The 13765-nt window shown below is 34.4% G+C and overlaps 1 protein-coding gene across 3 annotated transcripts in view; it reads left to right on the top strand.

Annotated features, from left to right (window-relative positions):
* Positions 1–13691, top strand: part of Tbpl1 (TATA-box binding protein like 1) — a 32052-nt gene extending 18361 nt beyond the window's left edge. For 2 of the 3 annotated variants that reach the window (XM_020181845.2, XM_074074217.1), the window contains 6 exons: positions 6657–6834; positions 9116–9198; positions 9355–9418; positions 11068–11171; positions 11264–11358; positions 13157–13691. In XM_020181845.2, coding sequence (XP_020037434.1) covers positions 6700–6834; positions 9116–9198; positions 9355–9418; positions 11068–11171; positions 11264–11358; positions 13157–13236 — 561 coding nt within the window. In that variant the 5' untranslated portion in view covers positions 6657–6699 and the 3' untranslated portion in view covers positions 13237–13691. The remainder of the gene's footprint in view (positions 1–6656; positions 6835–9115; positions 9199–9354; positions 9419–11067; positions 11172–11263; positions 11359–13156) is intronic. The other variant, XM_074074205.1, reaches the window with a different exon arrangement.
* The last annotated feature ends 74 nt before the right edge of the window (positions 13692–13765 follow it).

The raw sequence follows: 13765 nt of genomic DNA, 5'->3' as shown, positions 1-13765 counted from the left end.
ACCACCAAAAAAATAAATAAAAATCAAAATGGAAACAACTTGTATGTTTTTGTACAGTAAACATAATATATATTTGTTGTTTAAAAAAAATCCAGTCTCAAAAACAACAGAAGGAAAAAATAAAATCACTCTGATGTTCCAGTTCTCTGCATAAAGTAATTTTTAACATTTGGCAGGTATGTGTGTGTAAGTACGTACCTGGATATATAAACCAAAATTAACTCACCAGGCTTATATAATTTTTTACTCCAACAAAACAATATGGATTTTTAAGTCCGTGTAGTTTTATGATTTATAAAAGTATATACTTTTTAAATACTTTTATGAGACTGTGGTGTGCTTTATTTAGCCAATCTCTAAATGGACTTAAAGGTTGTCTCTAATTAACAAAAATTTGCATATAGTCTTGTTTGTATTTTGCTTGCCTCGTGTATTTGTCAAAGTATATGCTCACTGACAGACTGCATCTCCACATATAAATGTACATTTTAGTTTATTTGAATTCTCGCTGCTAGGTTCTCTCTTGTGCACAGTTTTTATACCAGATGATAAGAGAATGCTGGTTTACTCATAGCTTTGCCAGCACTGTTTGATAGCTCCATTATAAGTAAGTGGCATCTCATTCTCCTAAGTTAGCATTTCCTTAAGTTACAACAAGCTTAAAGCAAAGATTTCCAAATAAGTATTGGCCTAGGAAAATAATAATAGAAATTTTTTATTAGACTGAAGGGTTAATGAAAAGATTGTACATCCAATTTCATACTGGCCTTAAATGATCATACAAGAAAAGGAAAAAAGTTAAAAAATAAAGTGTTAAACATTCAGCTTAAATATTTTCTAATATAAAAAAGTTGGAAAGAGTAGAATATGTCTATAGAAGGGAAGGGATGGTACGCATTGGTAAAACATTTAATAGAGAGGATCGATTGTGGATCATTTTCTGAAGAAGCTTAGAAAAACAGAAAACCTTTTAGCAAGATTGAGAGTAACAAAAAAAGCAAGAATAAGTGATACTGGAATCCAAAAGGATTAACTATTCTACAGCAAAGATTTTAAGATTATTAAGCTGTGTACTTGCAGTTAGGGTTACTTCTTCAGAGGGGGGAATGAGACAGAAGGAAAGACTCCCAGAAACCTCCATTATGACCTCCTTGTGACTTTTAAGGGTGTAAAGAAAGAAAACCAGGACAGAAGGTATAAGGATCAGGAACAGCCAACCAAAATGCTACTTTCTGCACAACTAATTAATACAGAGATTGAGCAACACCCTGGAGAGAATGGATCTTGTCATTTCTTGGGCAGCCTTTCTTGGAAATGACCTCCCCCCTCCAGCTCTGGGAGTCTCTACTCTCCCACTTTATACTTAACTATCTCAATAAACTCTCCTGCTTTACACTTTAAAAAAAGAAAACTGTGAAGGTGAGTACAAGGCTAGCCCGGGCTACATAGCAAGACTGTCTCAAAAAGTGAAAATAAATTTTTTTTATTGTTTTTAAATTGCCTATAACTTTTTAAATGAAGTTAAGCATTTAAAGCTGTTGAAATTGTTACTTAGGGGTCATATTTTCCCCTTACCTTTCCAGTAGATTCATCTATTTCTGTATTTCTCATTCAATTTTTCTGTTCTTTATTTTGTATATCAGTTGATATAGTTGCATATTTCTGTGGCTAATGAAGGTTTAACCTTTCTTAACCCTTTCCGCAAACCCTTTGCTTTGTTTTTTGTTGTTGCCCTGCTGGAGATCCAACCCAGGGTTTCATGCATTAGGCAAGCTCTCTACCCCTGAGTGTAACCCAGTCTGAAATTTATAGTTACAGCTAAGATCTCTCAAACTCCAAGGTAGGGTGTCCCAACTACATTTGGCTGTTTGTAAATGCATCTTCCCAAATCACTAATACCTCATCCTGTCTCGCAGTGAGTGCGTCCCGCTCCCCATCTGTTATTTCAGTGCTGATACCTCCATCCACAAGGGTCAAGCCACTTTTTTTCAATCTCAGTTCCATCTCGCAAATCAGGGCAGCTGGATGTCTTACCTGGAACACTGTTCTGTTATCGTATCCAGTCCTTCATTGCCACTGTCTCCCTTCCCTCAGATTCTGTTTCCTGGAGTGCATTTTTTAAAGAAAAAAAATTCCATTTTTGCTTAAAAATTTTAACTTTTTTATTGCTGTTAGAATAAATATCTTGATCCTAAGATTAGACACTGAAAGATTGGGGAGGGGAAGGGGTTGCTTGGTAATTCCTTTTTTTTTAGCCTCAGTAATTTCAGAGTTATGCTCTTTTTGTTATAATTCATCAAGCTCTATATGAATGGATCTTGCTTCTTTCTGTATATATGCAAGACTTCCATGAAGAAAAGTTTGTTTAAAAAGAAAGCTATTGTTTTAAAAAAAAAAAAACATACACACAAGAGAAAGCAACAGCCAGGTGTAGTGACTCATACCTTTCATTCAAGCTATGCAGTATGAGAGGATCATAGTTCAGGTCAACCAAGTATAAAAATGACCCTATCTCAAAAATGACCCAAGCAAAAAAGCCCAGGGGTGTGGCTCAAGAGGTAGAATACTTTTCTGGCAAGCATAAGACCCTGAGTTTAAACCCCAGTACTGGAAAAACAGAAGAAGAAAAGAAAACCATAGGGCAATTATCCTAAAATTTTTTGAATATATGGAAATTTTAATTTAACGAAACTGACTCAGAAGAAATCATTGTCTTAAAGCTCTTAAGACAATGGCTCTGAATTATTCTTTAAAAAATTTTTTCAAGCCAACAAACAAAATCAGGTCCAAATAATTTTCAGATAAGGTCTTATAGACTATCTTACAGAGAATTAAAAAAAAAAAAACAAAAACACCCTAACTTGTCTGATTGTAGAACAGTACAAAGGAAAGAATATTATGAATGCAGACTTATCACTCCTAAATGAAGTATTATCAAACCAAACCCATCAGTGTATTTTTTAAATCATGGTTTATTTCGATTTCAGGACATAATGTAGTAAGTTTAAGAGAAATGTATGAGAACAATAAAAATTGAGAGTAGCTTGTTTCCCTAGAGAGGAGGGATGTGGGTGTGATTTGAAGCATCAGTTGTAATATACTGTAATGTTTATTTCTGAAGATGAATGCTACATGGATGTTCACTGTATTCTTTTTGCTCTTCTGTATATCTGTATATCTTAAATATTTTACGCAGTAGGGTAAAGTTTGTAGGTTTAATAGCTTTGTGAGTTTAAAATCAAATACTGTATATTTTTTGAAGTTCCTAAAACACACTGTTGGAACTATACAGACTAATGAAAAAAACACGGAATATGATAAAATATGCATCTTTATGGATATTGTGTTAAAGGGTTTGTTAAGTCTTTCACGTTCCTATGAAAATAGGTGCCTTTGAAAAGAAGTGTTTCAGCTTGCCTAACAATTTTTTTCCATTCCCAGAATTAAAAGAAATGGTTTAGAAATCTAGGTATATGAGAAATGTAGTATAGATATGAAACTGAAATGTTAGATTTTATAGCATTCATTCACCAAATAGTAATTGAACATTTACTCTCTACCAAATATGATGTTGAGCTGTAGACATTTATAGATCTTTAAGATGTGGTCCTTAACCTCAAGAAGCTTAGAATTTAGTAGGGGAAATCCATGATACAAGCACGTGTTTGATTATAAGTACCATAATAGCCAAAGGCAGTTTGAAATATTTCTTCCCAAGTGGGAGTTAGTTTCCATCATCTTTTCTATAGCAGTTTAGTTATTTTAATTTAAACAAAATTATACGTGTATGTTTTCAGGAAAAATTTAAGCATTTTGAATTACTGATGTAGACCTTTTTTTACCCACTGGTAACATTATTTAAACTTCAAACTAAAAGAGCTCTGATAAGCCCTTATATGCACTGTTGAAATTGAAATTTGTCAGTTTCAGATTGCCAGTTTTGTTATCCTGTTTAAAAAGTATATAATATGTTTAGCTTTAAGAAGTAAATCTTGCTGAGTATGGTAGTGCATGCATGTAATCCCAGCGCTAAGGAACCTGAAACAGGAGGATTTGCAAATTTGAGCTACATGGCAAGACCTTGTCTCAAAAAAAAAAAAAGAATCTTTGTTAATATCTAGTACTATTCTCTTATTTAATAAGCAAATGGTCTTTCATGTAGGGTGCCCCTTTTTTAAAGTACTACCTTTTCTTATTGTATCTTTGACTGGTAAGTTTTTTACTAGAAACTTTGTTGAAGCAGTAGTATTTTCTGAGCTTGTCAGGTTGCTCATCTGAATAAAATATGAACACTTGAACAATTCAGGATGAACTATCCATTTTTAATTTTGGAATTTGAAATGTAGAAATAATGGTCAATTTTGAATTAATTTCAAGACTTCTTTGTACTCATAAAGATTCGTTTTACCTTCTTTCTTGATTTATTTTTTGTCTTGTTGGTTGTCCTTGTCTTGTCCCTCAGGCAATTCAGTAGTTTAGAGCTAAACTCAGAGGAGTAGAAGTAAATCTGAGTCAATTCGTTTTAACCTGTTTGGTGTTTTAAAAAAAAAAAAAAAAAAGCCTGTCATCATGAAGCAGTAAATTGATCTATTTTCTTTATTTAAAGCCACACCTCGTAGGTGTGTAGCTGTTAGGTTTAGGTTGGGCTGCAGACAACAGAGATGCAATGTAAGGGGAATTGATTTTTTTCTCATATACATAACAATTAGGAAGTTCAGGAATGATAAGGAAATTCACAGCATCAGGATCCAGGCTTCTTCTGTCTTGTTGTTCTCCTTCTTATCTCCTTGTCTCTTGATCCCAAAGAGGTACTTGAGCTCCAGCTCTCATTTCCAAACTCTTGGTAGGAAGAGTGAAGGCAGGAAAGTCAAAGGAGTCCTTGCTGGCTTTTTTCCTCTTGCTGAGCAGACATCCCAGAAACCAATATCCATTTCATGTTATGTCTTGACCAGAACGTTGTCATGGTGGCCATTTAGCTGTATATTTTCAGGGAGCCTGAACACTAGTATTTTATTTCCATCACAGTGTACCCATAATGGTCATTATAAAAGAATAGTATGGTGAGCATGTGAGTGAAGCAAATGCTTACTCTATCTCACAATTTTTGCAGGAAAATAGCAGAAAACCTGATGATGTGCAGATGGCTTAATAACTGGTCTATAATGTAATCATGGGAAGTGATGCTAAGAAATCTCTGATCTGCCTGCTGGTTTGGACCTACTTCATCAAATAACTGTTGCCATTTATTTTGTTTTTATTTCATATATCATAATTTTGAGGTATTAGCAATCAAGCCCAAGAGCCTCACACTTTTAGCAAGCTCTCTACCATTGAACTTTGTCCCAACCCTCGTCATACATTATTTTATACAATGCTCACAGCACCACTGTGGGGTAGGCACTATATTGTGTGTTATACACAAGAATAATGAGGCACAGTCCCAGCTGCCATCCCTGACCCCCTCCTTGTATGTAGGAATGGTTTGAGGTTGCTCAAATGTACACAAGAAACAGGAAAACATGGTAAACAGATTTAAAAATATGTAGACATGGAAGAAAAAATAATGAACTTTGTGTACAATTGCTATACAGAATTGAATACCATATGGCCTTGTTACAGGTATTAGAAGTCTTGGTTTGTTCTGTCACTGTGTTTTATCAGAAACCAAAATGTAGAAAAACAAGGGAACTTACTTTGTACTTTTGACATCTTCATTGTTTTGTCATATAATAATTTGAATCTTTATATAGAATACTAGTTTTTTATATAGTGGCTGCAAGGAATCTGAAAGATGATTATAGTGTATTGTTACTATTTGGTGATTTGGCAGAGGGCAGGGTAAGCTAGGCCAAATTGCTTATTTTTTAAAATGTGAAAACCCAAACAACTTTTTGGCAGGGTATGGGTCACACGCTTAACAAAAACTAGGGAGGACTTGCTTGTTTGTATAAATGCTCTTATTGTAGTCTTGAATATATATTGGAAGGTTCTAATCTTGATAAAAAATGGTGGTGTATGGCTGTTTGCTAGAGCTCTCCCCCATACATAAAAGTTTGTGAGCTCCTTGAAAACAAAAGAGTGCTTATTCATTTTTCCCTTTGTATAGAAAGTACTCAATAACTGAGTAATAAATGTCTACTAAACCAGAAGAGTTTTACAATTAAGTTTTGCTTAAAATTTTAAGTAAGTCAGTTACTCTGCCTGCAATAGAGAAAAGTAGATCAACTTTTTCTAGCCCCAGCAAGTTGTATGATGTGTGGTTATAATACCATTAATGGCTGGACATTAGGGCCGCAAAGTCCAGTCCTCAAACAATGGTATATTTAGGGTCTTGCCATGTATGGTACACCAGAACATAGAGGGTTGTAAAGGCAAGTTTCTGGAGAAAAGTCTGGCAAATTCTTGGCATGTAAAGATTATTTATTTTTTTAAGAAATGAAAGTTGTTTCCAAATTTTGAAAGAATGTAATGTGACATGCTTTTATTTTTAGTGGAGAGAAGGGACATGATTTGATGCTTACAACATTTGAAAAATGATAATATTTTGAATAAAATAAAACTAAATTTAAAATAATATTTTATTTTCAGGATTATTTGTGAAAAGTAAATTAGCAGAACATTTAAGTTTATTAACTTTGTTTTGTTTTGTTTCTCAGGATGTGATCTTCGTGGTGGGAAACTAAGTTTTAAACTACCCCAATGGATGCAGACAGTGATGTTGCATTGGACATTCTAATTACAAATGTAGTCTGTGTTTTTAGAACAAGATGCCATTTGAACTTAAGGAAGATTGCTTTGGAGGGAGCAAATGTAATTTATAAGCGTGATGTTGGAGTAAGTATATGAATTTTGGTATGGGTCCTACATAGCCTACTTTTATAGTGCAATGAATAATGCTGTAATATATTAATTCTGTAGATAACTTATGATGACCTTATCATACGCTAATTGTATTTGATACAGCAGGGGCCCTGTATAAGTGGCACCTCTTCTTATGGAGGTGACAAATTTTGGAGAAAAATCTATTTTTGAGTCTTAACAAAAAGCTCATTGGTTACAGAGACATGTTTTTGTTCTTTCATCTTAGAACCAAAGAAAGGAACCTTTATACTTTATTTGTATTTATTAAAATGCCCTACTATCCTAATTTCTATAGGATATTGTCATCATTCTCTCTAGTTAGACAAGCAAGATTTTTTTCCCATCACATATTGCTAAAAGGACAACTGGACATTGTAAATTTTAGTATGTATCAAACTTACTATATTTACAATAAAAGTCTTAGTATTAATAAGTAATAATAAAACATTAATTTTTTGAGATTAACACTGAAATGGGAGTCAGTGTTTTCTTGGATTTTATAAACTAAAGACCCATGAGACAAATAGGTATTTTACACACTTATTATAGAAATTAGGAATGCATTAAAGGTTCTCTTTAAGTTTTAAGAATTAAATGTCAGTGTATCTAGGTAAAGTATTGTTAGTTCTTACTACTAGAAACTTAAGTTAGAATGAATTAAATTCCATTGAGATTTTCAGGGATCCACAAAAAAGATTTTTAAATTAATTAGTAATACCATCTTCCCTTAAAAATAAATATATTTGCTAAAAAGTTTAGTAAGGAAAATACTTTGTTAGTTTAGCAATACAACGGAAATGAAGTAGATTTTTTTCTGGGAAGGTTGACTGAAAATTTTAAGTTGAGCCAGGTTGTGATGGCACATACCTATAATCCCAGCACTAAGGCAGGACGATTGTGAATTTGAGACATGAAACCCTATCTCAAAAAAAAACTAAACTAAACAAAAAAACCTAAATTGATGGGCAAGCTGGTGATGGGAGACAATTAAATGCAGAATAAATTCACTCAAGAATTTCAGTCACTTGTGTATGAAACTTTATGATGTATCTTAATTGAAATGTCATCTTGATGTTTGACAAATTTTTAAGTCTCCTCAGATTTAATAGTGTATATGACATTATTACCAAGAAGAGGAAGAACTCAGACTATATTAAAAATTTTAAGAAGAAATATCCAATTCATTTATGTTTTATTTTATCCAATAAGCATGTCTCTTTTTAACACATAATTAGTATGTAATAAATATTTCTGTAAATGAAAAGTTGCACTGAGAATTTAAGTTCACATATTATCCTGTAGCTTAGTCTTTGACCTGTTTATTCTCACTCTATAGGTAATTTCATCCCAACCCATAGCTTTAAATGCCTTTCGTGACCTGAGTGCGGTGGTACGTGCCTATTGGGAGGCTGAACCTGGAAGGTCATGAGTTTGAGGCTAACCTGGGCCTCATCTCAAACGATAATTTTTTTTTTAAGTGCCTTTTGTGTCTATAGAATCTCTAATAATATCTCCAGCTCCAGCATATCTCCCACACCTGAGTTTTTTATGTGGAACTTGGAGGTGTCTCACGTAAGATATAGTATGGTGTAGTGATAGGTGACATGAAGCAGAGTAAAGCAAAACTGGGAAGTAAAGAATGATGAAGAGATGGGATGGGTGTTTTTATGGAGTGGTTAAGGAAGGCTTCTCCATGGAGGTGATGGCTGGTAAGAAACATGAATCAAATAAGAATAGTCATGAGAGAGTATTCCAGATAAAAGTAACAGCTATTAAGAAACTCCTCGTGTATAAATTTGGCATGTATTAGGATCCATATAAACTCTAGTGATGTGACTGGAGTAGAACGAGAGCTGAAATGTTTATGAACTTGTGGTTTGTTGATTCAATGTGTGTAGTGATAATTTATGGAGACCTTGTATTTTAATTAATTAAAAGCTTATTGAGAGCATGGTGTGGTGGTACATGCGTATAATCCCAGCACTTGGAAGGCTGAAGCAGTAGGATCATGAGTTTGAGAGTACACAGTGACACGTTGTCTGAGAGGGACGGAGACAGAAAGAAAGAAAATAAAAAGTCCTTTGGAATCAGTCATGTTCCTTACGTTCAGTATTGAACTTAATTTCAGAATGGGTGATTTGAAGAAGAGTTATTTGGATAAACTTGGGGTAGTATTTGGACATTGACATAGTCACGTAGAACAGAAACATATGTGAACATTAATGCTTATTAGGAAATGATTTTTTTTTTCCAGAAAGTATTAATGAAGCTTAGAAAACCTAGAATTACAGCTACAATTTGGTCCTCAGGAAAAATTATTTGCACTGGAGCAACAAGGTAAATGTTACTTGTTGTTTTTATTTTCTACTTTTGTCCTATGGAAAGGATATTTTTCTAGACTTACAAGCAAAATCATATGTAAAGCTTGTGTTCCTCAGTATAAAGTTTATTTCCTGTGTAACTGCTAATCTTTGTTTTCCCCTTAAAACATAGTGAAGAAGAAGCTAAATTTGGTGCCAGACGTTTAGCCCGCAGTCTGCAGAAACTAGGCTTTCAGGTAATATTTTAAAATATATATCCATACTGTAATTGTTCAAGGGTTCAGTTTTGTAAAATTAAGTTTTTAATTTAGTAAACTAAACAAATTGCAGAAATTCTTAAATTCAACTTTTTCTAGATTTTTATACTGCCCTATAAGTGTGACATTTTAGTAGTAAAACGTAGGAATATGGGCATATTTGTAAAAGATCCTGGCTTCTCCCCATATTTATTTCCCATCAAGAGATGTGTTAATTTCAACTTAAGTGTTTTTAACTCTCACACACAAAAAGAGAAAAATAATTTTTGATCATGTCAAGAATGCCACATCAGGACTGGGGTTGTGGCTCAAGTGATAAGAGTGCCTGCCTAGCAAATATAAGTCTTTGAGTTCAAACCTCCCTATCACAAAACAGCAACAACAAGAACAAAAAGAATGCCAGGTCAGGATTTGCAGAGCTCTACTGACATGGACATACTAGGTGGTAGTGGCAGTAGGGTGTAAAGTTGACAATTACTGGCATATCAGTCTTTTCAACTATTTTATACAGGCACAGCTTTGAATAAAATTATCGTTTACGATGGACTTGCTAAGTCACTTGCAAACGAGTAAGTGAAAGGTGCGACATGGTTCTTGAAGAGTTGGGCCAGGCTGTTTGGGATTTGGCTAGGTTTGTAGAAACAATAGTGGGAAGTTAAGTTTCTCTCTGGTGACTTCAGTCTCTCAAGTAGAAGGAACTGGACTGCTGGTGGAGAATGGGGGCTGTTAGCTCATGGGGAGTGGCAGAGTGAGTCTTGAGACGTAGTCATGAAGTGATGGTGGTGCCGTTTGGCTCTTTTCTGGCTTTTTACTGCTCTGTGCAAGTACTGAGTTACAGGAAGATCAGCTTATCCAGGCTTGAAGTTTTAGAAGGAATGTCGGAAAAGATAATGAAATGAAATAATTCTGATGTTGATAGGAGTGGCTAAAGTTACTAAGAGAACATTTTCAGCCTTAGAGGTCCATTTCTTAGCATAACAGGAGAAGTGTTGAGAAAGCCCAATTAGCTAAAAAACAGTTTCACTCTATCACCAAAAAGGAAAATAAGCATCTAACTGAACTCACAGAAATACCTTTTTATCCTGTTAATTATAAGAAAAGCATATCACCTTTGGAGCCCAGTGTATTCTCTTTATTTCTTGACCCTTTGGGGGGTTGGTGGTACTGGATCCTTTTTGAACTCCAGGCTTTTGCACTTGGTAGGTAAGCACTCTACCATTTGAACCATGCCTTCACCCTGTTTATGTCTTTTTAAAAAGTGACTTTTCAATTTTGAGTCATTAGAAGGGAGACCCTGATTTGATATCTTTCCCTTTACTCTTGCTCTTTTCTCAGTAGTTTTAAATATCCCATTTAAAATATTAAAAGTAATCTGTAGGTAAGATTTAAGACCCCTTGATGAAGAGTTTTATATATGCAAATATGTCATATTTTACTATTTTTAATGAAGTTTTTGAGCTTTTTTTCTTTCAGTGAATTACAGCTTTTGATACTAAAGAACTTAGAACACTAGATCTGTGCATAAGATAATTTGTTTTTCCTTAATATAAGGAAAAACAGGATTGCCATGATGAGCAGATTTTTTTTTGTTTCAAAATAATTCATTGAGTTTTACTTCTCTCCCAAAGGTAATTTTTACAGATTTTAAAGTTGTTAACGTTTTGGCAGTTTGTAACATGCCTTTTGAAATTCGCTTGCCAGAATTCACAAAGAACAATAGACCTCATGCCAGGTAAGTCTTTGAAGAATCAAGGTAACTTACCAAATTTGAAATTGCCAGTCAGACTATAAATACTTAGATGAATTTTGATATTTTTCATATAGTTATGAACCTGAGCTTCATCCTGCTGTGTGCTATCGGATAAAGTCTCTAAGAGCTACATTACAGATTTTTTCAACAGGAAGTATCACAGTAACAGGTAATCTATGAACTTGAAGCAAACTTGACAATTACATACTGTACTATTTTGTGTCTGTCCATACTCACTGAGCTTCATATAGTTGTGTATATAGATCCTTCTCATTGCTGGGTAGTATCCAGCATGTGAATGTACTCTCCATAGATACTTGAGTAGTTTTCAGTTTGGAACTATTAAGACTATTCTAGTATAATCTTCATAGTATGAATGTTTTAATTTATGATACATTGCATTTAAAATTCCCAAGAGAACCCTGTTTTATGACCTTCACAAATTTTTACGTAAACAAAATATTCAAATATAATTGGTACCTATTTGTTATGCTACATGTGTGTTTCTTTGTGTCTTTGGAATTTTTAATTGTTTGGAAGGGGTGTTTCAGAAAGCTGGGCATGCATGTCAAAGGGCAGCGTTAGCATGCAGGATGCTTCTTAAATGTGATTATTAATTGTGCAAAGGTATTGTTTGGGAGTTAGGTCCTACACTGGGCAAAACTGAGTTAAGGAAATTTTTTTGGTCTTCTTGAATTTTGCTTTTTATTCCTTCATTCTTAGAGAATAAAAATCCACACCTTATGGCTGTCAAATAAGCTTTGGTTTTGACTCATCTTATAGGTTTTCTTACCTTCCTTGGGAACTTCAAAGCCAATTACCAGGATCCCACCTGAATCTTAAAAATGGGCTGAAGGGAATAGGTCTGTTTGTTCTCTTCTTTAAGCTATCTATTTCTATACTTACTGACCCTGGACTTCTGAGAGGCTGCAAAATCTATTGATAAATCCCTGCTAAGTACAGAATCAAACAAATGTAAAAATCTTTATTTACTGAGTTAACAGACAATTAAACACAGTAACAAACTAAAGACAGATGACCTGGTTAATTACTATGCCTTGTACACTTATATCTGCTGGAATATCCTATGAAATGTTACCAATTCAGCTGAGTGGTTAGCTCATCCATTGGAGGATGGAGGTAAGGTGAGTTAGAGAGGAAGGCCCAAGATAGGACATGGTCAACGTGTTTAGTACTTTTAAAGTTCACAGTGAGGAAGGTTTCATGTTTTTCCACTGAGCAAGTGTGCATTAGTGAAACCTTTCTCTCTCTCTCTGTGTGTGTGTGTGTGTGTGTGCGCGCGCGTGTGTGTGTGCGCGCGCTCGCTGCTAAAGATCAAACCCAGGGCCTTGCGAATGCTAGGCAAGTGTTCTACCATTGATCTCTGTCCCCAGCTATGAAACTATTTTTATTCAAAATTTTGTGGAAGTGTGTTTCTTAGTGTGACTTGGATAAGCTCTCAGGTTAAATGACCAGATTAGTAATAAACAAGTAGTAATAGATCTGTGTGGAGTTTCAGACCATATAGCATAAAGCAGCCAACATTGTGGTAACAGCTCTGTTTCACACCCCTGGGTTCCTCCATACTTCTGTGGTTTTCATTGTTCATTCAGAAGTCAGTGACCAAAAGGATAGTGGGGGTCAAGTCCCATTTGTTATTCTTTCCTGTGCATGTTATAGGACTTTTTTCTCCATGATAGTATAATTTTTTATACTCTCTTTTCATACCTGTACCTAAAACAAAAAGATTATCATTTTGTGTTTCAGATTTCCTTTATTGTCCGGAAAAGGTTTCTGTTCTCTTGGTTCTTATTATGATTATGTATGACTGTGTAAGAGTAGTTTTGTTTTTTAAACAATGAACTTGATATCCTGAGCCAGGTAAATATTTTTAACTCTGGAAGTCAAGCTTTTCATACTATTCTCCTCCCACTCTCCTCACCCTTCCTCCCTTGTGTTTGTTACAGGGCCCAATGTAAAGGCTGTGGCTACTGCTGTGGAACAGATTTACCCATTTGTGTTTGAAAGCAGGAAAGAAATTTTATAACTCATCACTTAATTGGTTAGAATCTCTAACTGAGCACCTTTTAAAACCTGCTGCACATTGGACTCAAAGCAAAAGGAAAACTGGACCAACAGTAATTGAGGAAATAGACTCTCTTATTCACTCACAGCTACAGTGTAAGCTCCAGTCCCTTTGGATTTTATTTCAAACTTTGCTGTAATATAAAAGGAAGTTTACATGACATGACATTGCTGCTTTTACAAAAGGACATTCTATTTATTTTCGCAGTAATTCTCATGTCCCCATAAGCAGAGCTGTCACAATGTGCACTACCTTAAATTGTTTTATTGTTGTCATTATTTTTTTCCAGTTTGAGCTAATGTGTTTTATTTGTGAATAGTCTTTTACATTTTTGTATGCTGAATATGGGCACCAAAGAACCTGTAAAAGTTACCTTTTTCAATTGAATGTGCACAAATAAAAGTTTGGAAAAGATCTCTCTTCATATCCATTCTGTAACTTTTATTCCCCATTTTCTATTTTCATAAAAATTGTATTCGTAATTCTTTTT

The sequence above is a fragment of the Castor canadensis genome, chromosome 1, assembly GCF_047511655.1.
Source record: "Castor canadensis chromosome 1, mCasCan1.hap1v2, whole genome shotgun sequence".
Lineage (NCBI taxonomy): Eukaryota > Metazoa > Chordata > Mammalia > Rodentia > Castoridae > Castor > Castor canadensis.
This window is presented reverse-complemented; position numbering and strand designations above follow the sequence as displayed.